General features: G+C 37.0%; 2 protein-coding genes across 2 annotated transcripts; one reads left to right on the plus strand and one right to left on the minus strand.

Annotated features, from left to right (window-relative positions):
• The first annotated feature begins 77 nt into the window (after positions 1-77).
• On the plus strand, positions 78-10,496 carry LOC134840207 (transcription initiation factor TFIID subunit 3-like). Its single transcript, XM_063855930.1, has 9 exons — positions 78-296; positions 635-850; positions 1,168-2,824; positions 3,041-3,578; positions 6,874-6,963; positions 7,705-7,790; positions 8,081-8,405; positions 9,069-9,322; positions 10,282-10,496. The coding sequence occupies exons 1-9, from the start codon at positions 119-121 to the stop codon at positions 10,412-10,414; spliced, it is 3,477 nt and encodes a 1,158-aa protein (XP_063712000.1). The 5' UTR covers positions 78-118; the 3' UTR covers positions 10,415-10,496.
• A 6,191-nt stretch (positions 10,497-16,687) lies between these two features.
• Positions 16,688-17,806, minus strand: LOC134839568 (leucine-rich melanocyte differentiation-associated protein-like). The gene has a single exon (XM_063855161.1). The coding sequence runs from the start codon at positions 17,626-17,628 to the stop codon at positions 16,774-16,776; it is 855 nt and encodes a 284-aa protein (XP_063711231.1). The 5' UTR covers positions 17,629-17,806; the 3' UTR covers positions 16,688-16,773.
• Between the last annotated feature and the right edge of the window lie 2,397 nt (positions 17,807-20,203).

The raw sequence follows: 20,203 nt of genomic DNA on the forward strand, positions 1-20,203 counted from the left end.
AATTTGGTGTGGTATTCTGATGTGTTGCAAAAATTTAGCATCAAAAGTTCAACCCGTTCTTTCAATGTTTCAGAGTAAAATGTGACTTTTTTTATTCAAGTAGAGTAAAGTTATCGAAATGACAAGTGCTGCCTCAGAAGAATTTGCACGGGCGGTAGTTAAGAAGAGTGTGGCCAAAATATGCGTGGAGTTGGGCTACACTTCCATAAATGGAAGTTCTCTCCAGGTCATGGTTGACTTAGTCACGAACTTCTTTGCAAAGTTTGGAGTGCTGATGAGGGTCAACGCAGAAGATTGTAAGTTCTTTTTCGTCTCCATTTTGGGAGCGTTTTAGGTGATCCTGACAATTTGTGCAGATTCGTGGTGCAAGTTTTTTTTTACTGGGAACCCACCAATGTTACATGTATGTCCCTTCTTAAAACAGAAAGTTCTCGAGTAGTTTATGAAAATATATGTCGGATAGTTTTTAATTAGTTCAACAATAACCAAAAGGTTGACTTTTTGTTCTCAGTTCAACTTGTCACAAATTGTTTTTTTTTCTTTGAGATTTGAGATTAGTACTCGCTTTAATTTTTAGATGTTTGAAAACAAAAACCTCTTTGATATTTGTACTTAATTTGTCCTATTCGCGAAGACTGTGAGAGGACCATCAATGAGGTGGAAGATGCTTTCTACGCACTGGACCAGCTGGGAATGTCAGTGGAAGAACTATTCGAGTGTGTGCGGGAGTTCAATCCAGGAACTCTGGGACTGGAAGTGCCCCTTTTCCCCGTTCCCATTCCCCCTACTGCGGGAGGAGGAGATATGAAGAACGCAGACTTCTTCGACCCCTCGACGGCAGAGGAGGAAGGTATGCAAAAATTCGTGCAAAAACATCTTTTGGTTTCCTGAAAATGTTTCGTGGTGTATTAAAATGATATGATCAACAGTGACGTGGATTTAAGATGAGTTCTGGTAGGCATATCTGTCGAAATCGGGTATTTTACATGTGGGTTCTTTTTTGTATATAATCTGTTTGTGTATATAATTTATATTTGTGTGTGAGTGGGGTGATGTTTAAGTTACCCTATTTTTCCTTTTGCTTCTTATATTCCAATCCAATATTGAACCTTCTTCATTTAAATATATCTAGTATGCGCCATCTTAAAAATATTTTTCGAGTTTCAGATATCAAGTCGTCAGTTGAAGCTGCTCAAAATAAACAAGCTTTGAAAGAAGCATCAACTATCACTCCAAAAACATCTCCCTTGAAGTCGCAACTGCTTACGGAGAAAAACAAATCAAACAGAAAATTATCCGAGAGCTCGCCAACTAAACCTGTTTCAATAAGCTTGTCTCAGACCACACCCCCGGGTGTCTTGAGAACATCAATATCCCCCATATCAGCAGATTTGGCACCCGTAACGTCCGGAGGAATGCTGCCGACCAGTGTGACCTTGACATACGAAGAGTCCGAGTTCGACTCTTCAAAAGCGCCAATTTTGACACCCAAAAAAGTGTTCCTTTTGAAACAAAGTTTATTGAAAAAACCAGATCAAGTTGAAATTGGCGGTGAAAATTTGAGTGGAACTGTTTCTAGGAAATTGCGATTGGGTATTGACGCGGGTGTTAGTACTACGACAAAAGACGACCGCGAGAAATCGCCGCCTCCTAAAGATACCTATGTTCCTGAAATTAAAGAAGTGGGTTCAAAAGCTAGTGCTGAATCTGAACCGCCGGTTAGCAACGTAGAATCGAGCACTAATAGCGGGACTGAAAACCCAGTTAGCAGTTCCACAAAGCCGGCGGTTAAAGAAGCCGAGCCGACTAAGGAGACTGTTTTGGTGAAAACGCTTCCGATTCCACCAGCTAATGCGAAACCGGCAAGTGCGGTTGATTATGAAACGGAAACAGAAAAAGTTGTCGAAGTTCGCGGAATGATTATCAAAAAAGTCAAAACAGATAAAGCTTTGCCAGTGTTGCATTTCCCTTCCATGCCTTTGCCGAAGAAAAAGTACCAAACAAAGAAGAAAGAGGAATCTCCAAAAATGCAGTTTAAACTGGGGTCACTTTTAACCGAAAAACAGAAAATGAAACTATCAGCTCAGATTCAACAAGAACAGGAGTCAACGAAGCCTTCAGGAGGCTCTGGTGTCAAATCCGAAGGTGGGGAGGAAAGTAGTGAGATAAGCTCACAATTTTCCCAAGAAGAAGAGGATACCTCAGAAATGTTTGACGATACTTCCGCCGACTCTAGTTATGAAGATATAGAGATCTCCGAGCAGCAAGAAAGCACAGAATTTAATCCGAGTCAAAATCCAGTCAAGATTGAAAACATTGAAAGTGAGGAAGAGCAACAAGAAAATCAAGAGAGTAGCTTGCTTCCAAGGGTTGTAGATGTCAAGTCTTGTGCAAATGAAGAGCAGCAGGAAGAATTGGAACCTCGAAGTTTTGAGTTAAAATTGAAGGAGGAAAACTCCGAGGACTATGAAGATAAAATTGAAAGCTGCACGCAGAGCGATTCAGAGGAGCTGCAGACTCCGATGATTCCAGATACCCCTGATTTGAGCACCCCTAAAGATAAATTCTCCACTATGTTCATCACACCCCTCCTTGTGAGTATAAAAGAGGAAGATAGTTCAAGAGTTGTTCCGCAACTGGCGAGTAACTTGGAAAATGTACATGAGAGTTTCCAAGATGAAGGTCTCGATAAACGTCCGAGGAGTCCAGAGATAGATATTGGTTTGACTGTCACTCAATCAGCGAATGAAGTAAAGGAGGAAGTTTTGGATTTGGGTGAAGAGACGGATGCCGAAAGTGACGTTGAGAAGCCTTGTTCACCAGAGTTAGTAGAGCATCTGTTTTTTTAGTTGATGCGCACTAATTGTTAATGAACCAGTACACAAATGGAAAAGAATTCGAGTGTCTTATTTTGTCGAGTGATTGCCATTTTTCACAATTTTTTCCAATTCTATTCAATGATAAGAATACAAGAGTTTAAAATATATATAACTTAAGTAGGTTTTTTCTTTTAGATATGAAAATTTCATACATGTTTCAGTCTCGACTTATTTCCAACTTCATATCCCAAGACTGACCTACCTGTTGTACTTGCTCCAGAGGTGAAGCTCGATCCTCCTTCCCTGTTGCGACCAAGGGTACCCGTAGTCACAATTGAGTCAGACGGGGAAATTGAGATCCCCCCTTCACCTGACCTCATACCTTTGAGTCCTTCGACCTCAACCGAAATTCCTAGGTCACCGAATCTGGACGCAGATTTAAACTCAGGTCCCAATTCAGTTGGAGTTACCAGTCCAACCGCAGAATACAACCCTGCCCAAATCCAGCCAGCGTATCATTATCCAGTTTCAACTACAACAACGGCACCTCCTGAAGTTTTCGGTGGGAGAAAGGAAACGATATTTAACCCACCCAGTCCAAATTTGGTCGGCGGTGATGGCGCTCATTTGCCAAACAGTGAATTCAATCCGAATCCAGAAAAAGTGTCAAAATTAGATTCAGTGCTCGATTTTGATTTCGGAATACAGTTCCAAGATGAAGGAAGTTCAGTAGAAGAAACGCCAATGCATCATAAAACAGTAATTACCTCATTCTTTTTAAGATTTGTAGGCAAATCATTTGATGCAAAAAATAGGGTCAGCTTGTTTGAATTTTACACATGCAATGAAAAACAATCGCTGAATCATTTGGTAGCTTGAATTATAATAAATTCAAATTCAGCGTTTTGTCTGCACATTTGGCGCAGAGGTAACGTCCAGGCCTGGGACGACAAAAGTCAAGGATGCGAATCTGGCCTGGATCTGTTTTAGTGTTTTCTAGATCTTATTTTCTGTGTGCGTTTTAAAATGGAATCAATCGCTTTGTACAAAATACGAGAAAATACACTTATAGTTTTCTAAAAAGTTTTTCTATGTGTTCTTCAAATTGTTTTTTGTCCAACATAACTCTGAGATATTTACAAATACTTATGGTCTAATACTGAAGCTATCAATTTTTTCTATAGACCAGCGTTTTTTGGTCCCTGGCAAAATGAGTCCAATTATTTCTCATTATGATTGATTGTAATTTCATGTGCGAAAAGAATTGTTTAAATGTATTTTTGTTGATGAGCAGCAAAATTGATTGGTACCATGTTCCGTTTGTTTTCATTCTTAACAATTTTTTGCATTCGATTTTCCAAGCAAGATTTGACAGGAATAATGACCTTACCTCGAAAACCATGTCGAGGTATTGTGGCGATTATCTATTTCCACGCTCGGATTGGCCGTTGTTGTTGTTATTGGTGTTGTTGCATTTGTTGTTGTTGTTGTTGTTGTTGTTGTTGTTATTGTTGTTGTTCTTGTTGTTGCTGTTGTTGATGTTGTTGCTGCTGCTGTTGTTGTTGTTGTTGTTGTTGTTGTTCTTGAAGCTGTTGTTGTTGAAGCTGTTGTTGTTGTTGTTGTTGTTGTTGTTGTTGTTGTTGTTGATGATGATGGTGTTGTTGTTGTTGTAGTTGTTGTTGTTGTTGCTGTTGTTGTGGTTGTTCGTGTTATTGTTGCTGTTGTTGTGGTTGTTGCTGTTGCTGCACTTGTTGTTGTTATTGGCCCCAAAAAGGCGCGTCTCGCATGCTCAATTCAAGCCTCAGAGACGTCCAAACTGGCCGCGGACCACGCTACAGTTGTATTGTGGCTCAGAAAAGTGGTATTCTGTAAAACAGTTAAAAATATGGATTGTGTTATGGGGGAAGTTTTGGGCAGTTTTGGGAGACATTGAGGTCAATTCGGACCCAGACAGAGTGAGGAAGGGACTGTACCCGGATCTCAACGGGGATAATTTGTTACTAGTGGAATAAGGGAAGGATTATTCGACGTGGGAGATGTCATTTCTCTGAGGGGGCAGAACGTTCGGGTAGGGTGTTGAATTCTATGTGTGTATATTGGGTGTATTGAGTCAATCAGCTAAGGTCGAATTTTCCGCGAGAGCTCAGGATAATGATGATTAAAAAGTAGCAGATTCGACGGAACGAGAGTTTTGAGGGCAAACTGCATTGCTAGTAGATAACGCTGGTTGTCCATATTTAAAAGTTTATATTCTGAATGCAAATGTTCTATTGCGCTCGTCTTTGTAGACCCTTTTGTCACACTGAGAGGAGCATTTTGAACTATTTGCAGTTAAAGATGTTGTACTTACTGCCAGCCTGCGGCCTGGCAGTGCTCGCTTTATCTCCAAGAAGACCTGGATAGAGCCGTCAGGGTTGAAATTATGCGCGCGGTTTTTGCAGAAGCTCGCTTGCAGCGTTCGGCAACGAATTTAGGGTCGGGTCGAAGAAGACACCAAATCTTTTTGAATGTTTTTTTTGAAGAGCAGGCTTCCGTTATCTATTTCCACGCTCGGATTGGTGTAAAATTTTTTTGTTATAAAAAGATTGGCTGAACCTTAGTAGAAAAACAAAAAAGTAGGGACCTTGAGGTAAAAATTTGTGTAACTTAGTTATTTAGATATTTGATTGGCCGTTCAAATATTGATGAGGCCGTTGAAATGCTACTGTGTTGGTCAAAAGGATGGAAAGAAGTATTCCCGTTATGGTGCCTGTAATTAAAAAAATGTTCGATATACCATTTTTTGACGATATTATTAAGTGTAAATAAACGAAATGGTTTTCACATATATGGGTTGTGATTTTTGATGTATTGTTTTTTGGAAGAATTTAAAAATTGTTCCTACTCAGATATGATTTTTCGCAGAATTTGATTTTTCGCGGAATAAAAAAATAACCTATTGATCCAGTTTTCTCTGAATGATCTCATTTTGCAAAAACTACTGCCTATCATAAACTCAAAGGTTTTCAAGGTAATATATATTTTTTTCGAACGCCGAAAATGTTCAAAAACCTTTTTTTTTCGGGTTCTTTTTTCTTTTGCAATTTTCCAACTCTCGGGTTTGTTATGTTCAAGTTTTTGTTTGTCCTCTCTTAGTCACAGGAAGGCAATAAATGGGGCGGCGATTATTGAATTGTTTGAATTCAATTTTTTCTTGGGTTCTTTTTTCTTTTGCAATTTTCCAACTCTCGGGTTTGTTATGTTCAAGTTTTTGTTTGTCCTCGTGTTTGTTATGTTCAATTTTTGTTTGTCCTCTCGTAGTCACAGGAAGGCAAGAAATGGGGCGGCGATTATTAAATTATTTGAAATCGTGAAAAAAGAGAAAAATTGAATTTTTCTAATATTTGCTATCAGTTAAAACCATTCTTCCTCTGTTTTTTTACAAATGGCTCCTTTGCTTGGTTTGAGTTTGTCAATTCAGTTTTTGTGAATCAAAAATCTGTTAGAAAACGGCTAGATTGTACTTACTGTTGAATTAATATGAAATATTTCTAACTTTTTGCGATCATCAATATTTCATGTGGTTGTTCGTTTAAATCTTTTTTTTGTTTAGTTACAAATAACCATTGTTTGCATTTCGCTGTTTCCAATTTTGGTGCAGAAATTATAAAATAAAGTAAAGATCAATAAATTGGAAGTCAGTGACTTTTTCATTTCCATTGCAGTTTTTTTCCGATTCTATGGTTAGAATTAAACATGCATCTTTATGATTGAGTTTGTGGGATTCGAACTCCTCGACCTCGGATTTAGAATCTAGCGTCTTGCCAGCTGCATTATGACGACTTTCTGTTGTCAAACATTAGTTATCAAAAAAGTGAATTCAACTCATGCTTTTACATTCCCAAGGCTAAATTTCATAGCGCAGTAATTTATGGAGTTAGTTTGGAAAAATAGTAATCTAACACAAGCGTTTGCTTGGGTAATTAGAGATGAAATTATATTCGATAAATAACTTAATACGCTGGTTATTTGATGATGGGTAGATAAACAATTTCGCTACTATTTTTTATTTCAGAAAGATAAAGAGAAATCTTCTGGACAAAGCAAGAAAAGGAAACACACATCCGAGCATAAGTCGAAGAAGAAGCACAAGAAGATGAAAAAGGTATCAATACACTTATGCAACATAAATTTGATTAATTTCTGAGTTTTAGTTATAGACGTTATTGTCAAATTTTTCATATTCTTGTTACGACCGTAAAATTATGTAAGAAGAAACTATGCCCTAGCCAGATTTTGAAGAATATTGAAGCTGTTTTTCTCGTGATTAGCTATGAGAAGGCAATAAGCAGATAATCTTTAAAATTCCAAAAAAATCGATCACAATTCTTCTGGGTTGAACATCAGTGTTGAAATTTTTACTGGAATTGTTTTTTTTCTACATATGATTTTTCTGAATGCCCTCGTGAACGCCTGTTAAGTGTTGACGAAATTGATTTTCTGGCCCTCTTCAAACACTAAAAAGAGCCGATTCTGCCGAAAATTCTGTCGCACGCAAATTACAGAAAACACGCCAAAATAGCTGTTTTAGTGTTTGCTTTTGGAAGATTTTGACCAGCAAATTGGGTTTACCGACGCTCGCACCATAGAAATTACATATGGGCGCCAAATGTGCATTTAGAAAAACTTGGGGGTTGGTCAGCCTAAAATGGATACCGTAAAATAGAACTAGGGATGATGATGGGGTGGAAATCCTAGAAATATTGACCTCTCTCTCCCTGAATACATTTGAATCTGTTTTATTGATCTGCTTTCATTGAGTGCCAATTTAAAAGTGAAGACACTCATTTAGGTCTTGAGGTTTTTTAAGCAATCAAACTAGTTTTTCTAAAGTTTTGTATTGTAGGAGTATGTTGACCTTGTAGAGGACGAAGAGGATGAGAGTTCCTTTGGAGGGTTTCGTTTCATCTTGAAGTTCGGAGGGAAGAGTGTGTAAGTTTTTGACATATAGGCAAGCTGATAAATAGACATAATTTTCAAAGGGTAGATTTGCTTCCATGGGCTGGTACTATTTTAAATAAAAAATAAAAATGACATAGTGAAAAGACCAGTTTATCGCGCTAAGTAACAATGTTGTTGTCCTGTTCATTCTTATAAATAATCTGAAAATGGCTTATGGTAGACAAAGCTTGATATGACTTTTTGACGGCTCGGGGCTTTTGTTCACGTTCATTTAATTTTACTGTGAGTTCGACGTTATTTTTGGAACATTTTTTTTCCAGTACGCTCGGTGAAGAAGGCCAATCGGAAGACGCAGCCACAGTTTCCGAGCCTACAACAGCAGTCCCTGACGCAGAAATGAATAACTCTCCAGAAGCAAACGAATCAGTTATGGACTTGTTAGAACCAAGCAGTGGGAAGAAAACTGTAGCGTCTAAGAAGCAGAAGGAAGATAACATGCGAGATTTGTTGGCCAACGCTGAACTGATGCAAAAAGCTGCTCCTCCTAGTTTGACCATTAAGGCCCCATCTGTTTCATCAATTGGCGATCAGATTTCCTCTCCAATTACCCCTGTGGGAATAAGAGACAGCGACTTCACCAATACCGTGAGATTGTTATAACTTATTTTGTATTGATAATCGTGCAGTTTATTGAATCATTTTCTAGTTTTTTTTTCGTTTTAGTCTTATTTTCATTGGTCTTATTCAGGGGTGGATCTAGGTTTTTCTCGAGAGGGGGTTGAATTTTCAAAATTTTGTCAATATTTTTGGGTCGACCAAATTGATTTTCTGAGCTCTCCCAAATCACACTAAGACCTATTTTGACCAAATTCTCTGCGCCGCAGGCGAGTTTTTGAAAAAAAAACATGCCAATAAAGGTGTTTTTAGCTACTTCGAAAATGTTGATAAAACATCGCCCTGAAAATTAGTATATATTGGCGCCAAAGTCGCCTTTCAAATTTTAGGATCGGTCAGCAAAAAGTTTATATCTTAAAATAAGACCAATGGGGTACTTTTGGGTCCCAGGGGGTCGAATTCCTGCGGGGGCGTCTGCCCCCTTTGAATCCGCCCCTGATCTTATTAAGTATGCTGGTGTTTTTGATTCATGAACACTTCTTCAAAACTCAAATTATGTCGTGTTGCCATTACGTTAAGAAAAGAAAGATTAAAAGCAAGGTTTTTCTTAATTAATTCAAAGTGTTAAGTCGAAATTTAAAGTTTGCAAGTCAAAACTTGGGCTGAATAATTTTGGTGAAAATGGTATTGCAGAGTCCCAATCTACCTCCTCTGGTGGGCACTGCAAACCCAGACTATTATCACCCCACACCTGCTTCATCATCAACTGCATTAATACACAGCGCTGGTGGTGTGATCAAATTAGAACCCGGTGGAACTGACGTGTTGGGAGCAGAGCCAGGTGGCGCGGGGGAGGGTCAGGAGTGGATTTGTCCGGGATGTGGGTTCGCAGATAACGGACACAATCCCATGATTGGGTGCGACCAGTGTGACGCATGGTATCATTGGTGAGTCATAAATTTGTTGTGGGCAAAGTGTAACCAGATTGAGCAAGTCGTTGATTAAAAAGCAAAGTTTGTTTCTTTTGGTCGCTTTCTGGTAGTCTGCAGCTTCAAGTTGCATATTTCCCCTTCGCCATCTAAAGGATACCAATCCTTCTCTTCTCTATGTACTTTAATTTTTTTTTTTTGCTGATTACACCTTCAAATTTTCTTTGGCCTTTTCTACAAGTGGCCTTAATCGTTTTTAAAATTTTGCGGATTCCACTTACATTTGCGGATTCCACTTACATTTTGCGGAATCCACTTACAGTTGCGGAATCCAGAACAACTAGCTATATTTTCTTGTTGCGGAATCCGCAACAAAACAAATGTGCCGACAAAATTTACGTTACAGCTATATGTATGCGGAATCCACTGAAATTTTGTTTGTGGAATCCACTTACATTTTGGAACATATTTAAAGACTTGTCTCAGGAATCTAGGAACGTACAGACACAAAATTGTGCGCCCATGCAGTGCACAGTTTGGCCTCGTAATGACAAACTTATCATTTTTTAAAACAAATTTGAGTCAATAGAATTGAAATATATTTCCAAAGATTCAGGTTAGAAAAACTTTTTTCAGATAAGGCTGTTTTTAATAAACTAAAATAAAATGCAAGGCCCATTTTTGAAAAGATTTTGCTCCACCGGGAAACTTAACGTGTAGAAAAATGCGTCTGAGGAGGCGTTCTGCCAGTTTATGCCGGTACTGAAAACAGCTTTGATTCTTCTGTCTGAGAGGAGAAGAATTGTCTTTGAAACTTCATTTAGTTGAAAATTCCGCTAGCAAGTGGAATATCCAATTTGTAGAAATATTCATCTTAGTTATGCATCGTTGAACTTGTTTTCACACGATGGAAATATTTGAAGATATCGGTTAAGCTCTTAAATAATTGGGTTCTTTTAATTTTTCATGATTTTTAGGCAGTGTTTGGGAATTACAGAAGAGCCACCAGATGAAAAGTGGTTCTGCCCTAAGTGCAAATATTCCAAAAGCAACAAATCAGCTCAACTAACCAAGAAGAAAAGTAAAAAGAGCAGCTCAAAACGGAAATGAACCCAAAAATGGGATTTGAATTTATTGAAACTCGATGTTATAAATTACTAAGCATAGTATATTTATTGTTTAACCAATATATCCTTCAGGCTCAGTTTTATGCAAGTGCGGATTGTGTTATATAGCAATGTGAGGCCCCTTTGAATGTTTTGTGAATGAAATGTTCTGTAATTAATCCGACGAAAGTAACGGAATATTTGTGCTCGGAGTGTTTTTTTTTCAGACAAATTTCGACTTTTTAACTAGCCATTTTTGACGGAGTTTTAAAATATCCTTCAAAAAGTTATGTTGTCTTGAGCTTAAATTTGAAAAGATATTTCACCTGTGATCATTTTTGTTCCGGCTTTCGAAGAAAACGGAATATTTATGCTCGGTATGGTTTTTTTATTCGGTCAATTTTCGCCGATCGAAGTAATAGTTTTCGAAAAACAATTTTTATACCCCATTGAAGATATCGCTTCCCGATTTCAAATTTAAAAAGATAATTTTTTGTTAAGTTCGGGGGGTTTGAGAATTGCCAAATTGGCCATGTACTGGGCTAAATTATGCCCGCTCTGAAGAATTTATTCATAATGCTGAGAGCCTAACGCAAATTTTTTTTGCGTGGCGAATTATCCGGCACAGCAAAAGCGTTCTAAATTAAATTGAGGCTAGCTAATCGATCGTATTAATTTCATACGACTCTACATTTCAGACTTTGGTATTGTCCAAAATTTATAGGTTTTCAATACTTTCTTTTCCCAGAAACTATTCGATATGAATTAGGGGACAGTCGCAACATTCAGGGCTTTGCCCTGATATACGAGCAGTCTTGTTTGTAAAGTTATGGAGGATTTGAAGTTTATCATTTTGGCCAATTTGGGACGATTAACGCGAGATATATTTCGCGATAATATCTCCTGAGCGGAGATTTAATTCGTCTTAAAAATCGTTCCAAATTGGTTGAAGGAAGCTTATTTGCCATAAATGATTTGTAGCTAGGAGCATAATTTATCACTTTGTACTTAATTTGGCGTGAGGGGAGATGTTTTTCACAAAAAAGGTCAAATAAAAAATCATTTTATTTTTATACATTTTATTTTTTCATGTTATTACTGCTCCATAGATCTAAAGAGGCAGCCGGATTTTTCAGGGCTTCGCCCTGATACGAGCAGTCTTGTTTATTTCGAAATTTGAAATCCGGTTTTATACCAACGAAAGTTTCACAAGCTTGCATTAGTAAATTTGTTGTGTTACTGTGGAAAACGTATCAGACTTTGCTAATCCGCGAAACCATTACGAATAATGTTACTGAAGAAAAAATATTGCATTCTCTTGAATTTAAAACAAAACACGGTACATCGAAACAAATGAGCACGAAAATAGAAAAGAAATAGAAAATTTTTTGCCAAATTAGTCTCGTTGCTGATTTGAAAAGTATTTGTGTCACCGAGCATTAAGAAAACATTTTCGTGCAGACCATTGGAAGGAAATTTGCAGAGCGTTAACCCACTTGCAAATGCAACGCTAAATAAGGTTCTTCCCCTGTTTGACCCGTTAAAAACAAACCAAATTTAAACTGACATTAATCAATATCAATTTCCAACGTTGAAAGATATCATTTGTATCAATCTCTACCCGTTGAAATAAAACTTCAAAAAGCAAGAGGCATTTATCGATAGCAATATTATATTTTGATGCTCATCTATCAAAAAAACACCGTGCAGAAAAGTTTTAGAACATCCAAAACAAGAGAGTAATTAATCTGCTAGCAGTTAAACAAAAAAAAATTATTTGAGCAAAAAATGCTCATCGATCATTACTCAAACGAGACTACGAGGGTAGTGTTATTCAATGAGCCATTTTTTTCTGGAAAATAAGCAAATTTTGTAGAAATTCAATGAATTAACCAAACAGCATGTTCTTGCTGTCTGCTGTACTAAAGCACATACTCTTTTCCGCCTGTTATCTTGAAAAATTCAGATATGTGAAAAGTCTTTGGCTAGATGCCATAGCCAGGCGGTTAGAACATTGAATCAAGAGTGGAAAGGCCGCTTTCAATTTCCTTACATTTCTAAAAAAAACCTGACCTATGCAGATAGTTGGGAGAATAATATTATTCAGATCAGTTTCGACCGCTTTTGAATTTTTTTGATCTTCCGCAAACAAGCTGAGGCCTTGAGCTAAAATGTATTGTACATCGGGTTTCGGAGAAGGATGTGGGTATAGAAAAAAAATTCATCTCTATTTTTTGCTCAACTTTGTATCAAAAAAGTTATTCGAACTTTAATTTTTAAAGTATGTTTTGTGTTACAGTGGAAAATGTATCGTAGTTTGAATCTGCAAAACCATATCAAATAAACTTACCGGAAAAAAATAACTGATTTAGTTTTCAAAAATGAAGTGCATTGCTAGTTTCTTTTGAAAATTAAACAGAACACTACATCAAAATGCCTTGAAGGAAACATTTTTGAGCACGAAAAAAACATCATTGCTAAATTAATTTTTATACTGATGTGAAAAATACTTATTTCACCGAATTTCGGGTAAAAATTTTCATGTAGGCGATAATTTGGAGAAATTCGCCGAGCGTTAATCCACTTGAAAATACAAAGCAGAAAAAATACTATTTGACCCACTAAAAACACCATGTTTAAGATGACTTTGTGCAAGATTTACTTGATAGATTATTTTGTCGGAGTTTTGATTTTTGGATCCCTAACTCTATCTGTTGAGATAAGTCATTAAATAGCACGAGGTAGCCATCGATAGAAGAGTTGTATTTTGATATTTCTCTATCAAAAAACACCGTGGATAGAAAATTTTGGTAAATCTAAGAAGAAAGAGAATACTCCAGCTGCCACTAGTAGAACAAAAATATCAGTTTAACGAAAAATGTCCCCTGGTCATTAATCAACCGAGCGTACGAGTGTGGTGTTATACAAGCAGCCTTTTTTCAGTAAATTTAGCAAACAGCATGTTCTTGCTATTTTTGCTGTACTAAAGCACAATCTATTCCGCCTGTTAACTAAAAAATATCATTTTCGGTACAAAAATTATTGTCAGGACGCCATAGCTAAGCGGTTGGAAATGGGATTCAATAGTAGTTGAGAAATATTCCAGGTTGCGAAAATGTTTTATTCAGACAATTTTTGACCGATTTTGTCAATTTATGAATTCTTCTGGAAACAACAAATGCGGCAATATTGCGCAAAATGTGTCGCAAAAATGTAGCATGAACACAGAGCAAAAGCGCCGAAATAATTCGATTCGAACATAAGTTTAAATTGAGCCAATTATCTCAAATAGTTTTTCAGGAGATGCAAATTCTAGTACCTTGTAGTTAACTTTGGGAGTCGGGGAAGAGTGTGGGCAAAAAAAAATTGTTCAAATTGCTTTTTTTGCAATCTGTTTTTATTTTCACGATCAAACAAATGCAAACTACTAAAAGGTTGGTTAACAATTACAGTTCTTTGCTTTGATGAATGAGCAGTATGGTCAAGTCCAAATTGTTTTTCTTTGAACAATTTTTTTCTTGCAATTTTCTAAAGCATTTGTTTGTCGTTTTTGCCTGCTTGAAAAATACATATTCAATTATCTATAAGCGGTATACTGAAGCTGTGCAAGTCCAACTTGACATGGAACCATCTTAAACTTGGATAGAGACGTAAAAAAGAGTACTACACTTTTTTAGCTTCGGAAATTGTAATTTTGTTAAAAATGACGTTTTTCAGCTCAGCCATAATAATAAACCTTGCGAAATCAAGCTTTGCTAAAATTTTAACTATCACGCAGTAAGACAAATCTAACGCAAATACAATTTCGAATTAACAGCCTATCTGTTACTATGCTTTCAAATTGCGTTCTGTTATTGTAAATACGGTGATGGGACAAAAATCCCATGAAAAGGTTTCCCATTCCAAAATAGCCCATATCAAAATAAAAATTATTTTATGATAGAAAGTGTCGAGGGTTGGCGCAAATCTCTATTAAATGATCTGTCCCAATTATTTTGAAGCGCCATGTGGCGATAGTGCTTAAAAAACTCGTTTCTAGGGATTAAGTTTTGTTTTTCAACTTCCTAAAGAAAGTATAATTAGGAAATATTTGATAAAGAAACACAAAAATAAAACTTTTCATTTAGCGCAATTACAACAAATAAGAATATGACAGATTTTATCTGTGGCAAAACTCAACCAGGTACGACGTTGGTTATCTTTAAAGGAGAACCTTTTACCCCCCTTGCGTTTACGTTTTGCGTAGTTACAAAAACGATTTCATCAACAAAATGATCCTTGCGGCCTTGATTAGCCTTATTGGAAACGCCGTTCCAGGAAAAAAAATTAATTGTCTTCGAGCAAGCTGTCGTGAACGTTTTTTCGTTCCAATAAAAAAAATTAAAGCAAAAGCTGCTACTTTCATCTGTGCCAAAGCTTCCATCGCCAAAACTCACAGAGCTAATTCTGAAAACCATCTACGAAAACAACCTTTAACCTTTGAAAAGGTCCCAGCTTTAGGCCTGGTTTCTCTGTCAGATCTCGAGTCTGCATATCCTCTAGTCATCGACCAAATATGCGAACTCGTGTTAATTTTGACATATCAACTGATATCCTCGAGAAGAGTGACAAACTCCTATCACATTTCCAGAAAATTTATATGGAGAAACAATTGACAAACAACAATGATTCATGATTTCCCCAGATCTCTCGAATCACTATAACAACGCGGTGTCAGTACGTGTTGGACCAAACAATGTAGTTGAAGGCTGGCATAACGACGTTACGTCGCTTTTCCAGGGCAGTCAGCCCTCGATTCATACGTGTTTGGAACAACTTCAGCGTGACTCATTCAACCAGAGATTCAATAATATGAAAGCAAGCAACGGCAGCACTAATCAAACCCGTACGAAAAACCGAGAACTCAATAAAAAAAGTCTAGATAATCTCTAACTCTCACAAGAACTCAGATATTGAAAAAAATAGGTTTTTGGACTAAAAACCATCGTAGAGGTGCCATTTTTGGGAAGTGGTAGAAGCCACTACAACAAAAATTTGAATCTTTCCCTCACCCCCTACCTAATTTGAATCCATGTAAAGGTTTTTTTGAGAATTAGGGGACAATTGTAATCAATATTTCGAACTAAACTTTTAACCCACCGTAAATTGATCGTTTGATCTTTACAATGTGACTCTTATTCTTTAGCCATAATGCAAAGTGAGCTGAGAAAGTAGCATTTTTCTGCTTTGATAAGTTAAACGTTTGGTGCATTCAAACATGCGCTGATTATTTTTTGCCTTGAACAAATTTGATTTTACTCGTTTTTTCAAAAGTTAGCGTTGCTTTGATTAGTTTGTTCATTTGCAGCAGCTTGGTTGTAATTCCTTTGTATGACCTATTAGGTTATTTTAATCGTTTCGATTCCTCAGATGGGATATTTAAATTGCGTGGGCTGCTCCGTCCTGAGCCATTTTTTGAGTGTGATGCCTTTGAGTTAGTTTTAAGTGTGATGCCTTCGCGTGGAATAAAAATTGTCGGATAATCTGAATTATAGATTTGAAAAAGCTAAAAATCAGCATCCATTCAGGTCAATTAAATGATTAAGCAAAGAGGCAAATAAAAGCTTAATTTTTTAAAATCAACTTCTAATAAAAACGAGATCTGGAGTTTGTGCTGTAACATTCTACAAAACTAAACTTCGACAACGGACTACTGTTACCAACCTGATACATATCATAACTTTAAAATATTTTGTCGACAATTGGTTTTTATGAAGTTAACTTAATGAAGTTGATGTTTTTCCGTCAAATTTAGGTCTGATAAAAAATTTTTAGCAAAGAACTGCTAAAATTCCCATAAAAAGAAAAATATTAGGATATTAAAATTTTTCAAACTACACTGGCAAAAATTCAATAGACAATCAATAAGCCGAAAGAAGTGTAGCAGTATTTTGAATTAATAAACCAAAAAACCGTTGAAGTAGATATATTAGTAACAGTCAATTCTCTAGGTCCTAACATCATTAATTGATTAATTGAGTGAAAAAAAAAATCACCTAGACCTATAAAAGAGTAATTACTGCGTTCATTACTCTTAATTAAAGAAGGGGTTTTTAAATGAATTAATCAACACAAACAGCAAAAAAAAGTATCATCAATGTCTAGTTTTGTCATGTACTTCAATAAGGACTTCACTCCCCCTAAAAAGTCTCAAAAATCTGATTTTTTTTTACTTTCATCTTTTGCTTTCGTTTATTTTCCCTCGCATTATTTCCACCTCTCATAGTAAGGCTGAAAATACGTTTTTCACAGTTATCTTGCTCATTAGTTAGTTCTAATTTATACGAGATAAGAAATGTTTTGTTTAGTTTACGTTTACCAAAATCACAATTGCCCATCGGTAATAAATCGGTTTCCCTCCGAATGGTTGCCCTTGTAGTGATACTTCTCGCGAGCCGCACTTGCTTTCTGCGCTTTCATGTTCTGATGAGTCCTGGTCTCGGGCAGAGGTTTGAAATCCAGAGCTGCGGATTTACTTTTCGATTGTTTTTCACCCGAAGTCTCGACTATTTTCGGCTTTGCAACCCGAGTCAGAAAATCTCCCCTTTTGGCAGCTTCTTCTTTTTCATTGGCCGAGACGCATCTTGAGTCCAAAAAAGTCAATGTCGGCAAACTATGAAGAACAGTTATTCTATAACGCTCATAATCTTCTTCGTCGTCTGCGCATTTAGCCAACAGCGAGTCTTGACAAATAGGATTTCCATGGAGACTCAGGATCGAAATATTGGGCAAACTATTCTGACACTGCTTGAGAAAGTGCCCTATATCCTTCAAACTGTTGTTGTTAAGCACTAAATTAACCAAGTTCGGCATTTGGGAGGAGAAGCAGAAACCTTCGTCTGAAATATCGTTACAATTGAGAATCAACTCCTCAAGAGTTTTGCATTGGGTGATTCCGTTGATTGAGAGGATATTGTTGAAGCTCAAATCCAAACGTACCAACCAGTCCCCGTAATGCTCTCCTATGAACCCTGGAACCGATGTCAGCTCCCGGTTAGCGCAACTCAAGCTTCTGGTCATCTGGAAAACTGTATACTGTATCCCATCTTCTTCTTTTTCCTCTTTCAACGTTGACCCGTAGGACTCCAGCATTTTCTCTCGTTTAGAAATTTCCATACTTTTCTTCCTTCTAGCCAAGGTGATGTCTACGCTGTCTGTCAATGAGTCAATGAGATCCATTACTCGTTTTTTTTTTCTGCCGCAAAATAAATGTCAAACTTGACTTAGAATACTGATCATGCGGTAGAATTCTATTTGCTTATTTATCTATCTAATATTTAAACTCGTTAGCTTATATGGATCTGGTGATGTTATTATGAAATTTCAACTTCTTCGGCAAACATTTTTTGTCCTCTGGTTTTAAAATACCGGTTCGTTAATGTGACAAGAACACCCCTAGTATGTGCCAGCTTTCAGTACTTGAAGAATCTCCAGAATCTGAATCGGGCCAGTAAAAAAAACAGAGAAAACCGTTATTTGGCGTTGAATATTGTTTCATAACAAACAAAGAAGTGGGAGCAAAAATGTTCAACGAATTCTTTGAAGCGATGGCAGACAAAACATTAAGACCGATGTTATTTTTCAGTCTTGAATATGGCTGAACTGTTCGCACGCAAAAACACCAAAGCTAAGAATCTCTTAATCACATTGAAAGGGTTTTGGAACTACTTGATGGCTCTCTTGGCATGAAATCGACTATCGAACGCGAAAAAAAACGTGAAAGCTAGGTCTTTAGAAACTCCCCGATCTCTAGACGTACTACCAACCACCAAAAAGAGACAACGAGAATCAGTGGTGGATCTAGATTTTTCTCGAGGGATGGCGGATTTTCAAAAAACTTTCGAAAACTTTGTCGGCTCGCAAAGGTGTTTTTAGGCATTTTTGGACAGTTTTGACCAAAAAAAGGTCTCCCTTCGAAAATAGTTTATCTTGGCGCCAACGGCGCCCTTAGAAAAATTCTGATGTTACTCAGACAAAAATGGTATCTCAAAATAGTACAAAGGGTGGACCCTTTGGGTCGGCAGGGGGTCAAATCCTTGCGTGAAGGAAACGTCATCCGCCCACCCAACCACCAAATCCGCTACTGGCGAGAATAACAAAGTGAAACATGAGATTGCAACATGTTCCAAGCCTAGGGCACGAAAACTTAAGGAGCCATAATTGAAGAAGCGAGTCGACGTCGACCAAAAATCACCCTCCCACAGTATAGGAAACCCATGAGCGATGGGTATTATGAATGCAAAAACATGCAACTGAGTCACCAAAGAATTTAGTATCGGTGTAGGAAATTCTGGGTCTTATGCACTAAACGGCCCAAAATACGTATTTCTACATCTCGATATTAGGTAAATATGTCGTTCTATCTGTTTGGTTCATTAGCCAATCAAATGCAAACAACATGGTCCGGCATTTCAATTAAAATTTAAAGCAGATAAAATTATTGGCCGAAATGACCAAAACGATAAATATCGCGTTGAAACCATTTCACAAAAAAAACATGAAATTAATCTTATTATTTGATTAAGATTCAGATTCTCATTAAGCTCGGCTAAATGTTTTTTCTGCTAGAACGGTTGATTGACATGCCTGACCATGTTGCTTGAACTTGATTGGCCAATATTAACCAATCAAATTCTGCCGCAGTAGTTTTAGCTAAAAGATATAAAGATTTTAATTTTGGGCCGTTTTGTGCATATAAGACTCGAAATTCTGACAAAAAAAGCTGGAGGAAATTTATCTTAAATTCAAGTTACGTAATCTTGATAAATTGCAATTTTACTGAAAAACGAAGATGGGAAAAGAGCTGAAAGAGCTAATCCAGACTTTTTAAGTTAGACCGAAGATCAGATCAAATACGCCAATGAAGCAACAAAAAAATTATCCTTGATGAAAATTGAAATTAAATCACTTGTTCAACTCTCGTTGAAAATTTTCCTTATAGCATTTCAAATTTTCTGTTTGTGATATTGTTCCAAATTTTGAAGAAAGTGAGAAAAACATATGTCTGGGTTGGTTTCTTAACTTCGAACTGATTAGACAGCGCATGTGTTTTGATCCGGAAATCTACGAATTGCCAAGCACTCAGCTTGCACTAGACTGAATGCAGATGGCAACGCTGCTCGAATAATTTGTAATTTCATAAGTTTGTTGTGGTTAATAGCTGACAAGATTATCCTCCTTCTTGTTGTTGAAGTCTCAACCAAAGTGATTCATTGGTATCTTGGCAAACAAACCACTAGCAAAGCCATCAGCGCCGTCGGATCAAACATTCAAACCCCCCCCCCCCCCCAATTGATTTAGGGGAGAAAAAATATCAACTTTTCCGGAAATAAATTTGAGTATACCTTAGACTTTTAATTACAATTTATTAAGAGAAAATTGATTAAAAACACGTTATAGTTGAGGTTATTAACAGCATTCAAAGGCAATCCCACATAGAAATTGTGACAACCAAATTTTGTCTGCGCGTTTGTTCGAAGTGCATTCAATATACAGAATTAATGTTTAAAATTTAATATGTGGCTAGGGGGGAATTCTACAGTTGTTAACTTAGGTGGGGGTGGAGAGGTTGTACGGTTGATCCGGGCCGTCCAAAATTGACCCGCATTCGTCCGTGAAACATGTTCCTATAGTCAACTTTTGTATATTGTTTTCAGATGAAAGGGGTACAAACTTTTGTTTCTGAGACCGGACTTTCCCCATTACTTTCAATACTTTACATCGTGTGACTCAACATCAATTGAACACCCCCGCT

This window comes from Symsagittifera roscoffensis, chromosome 2, assembly GCF_963678635.1.
Source record: "Symsagittifera roscoffensis chromosome 2, txSymRosc1.1, whole genome shotgun sequence".
Lineage (NCBI taxonomy): Eukaryota > Metazoa > Xenacoelomorpha > Acoela > Convolutidae > Symsagittifera > Symsagittifera roscoffensis.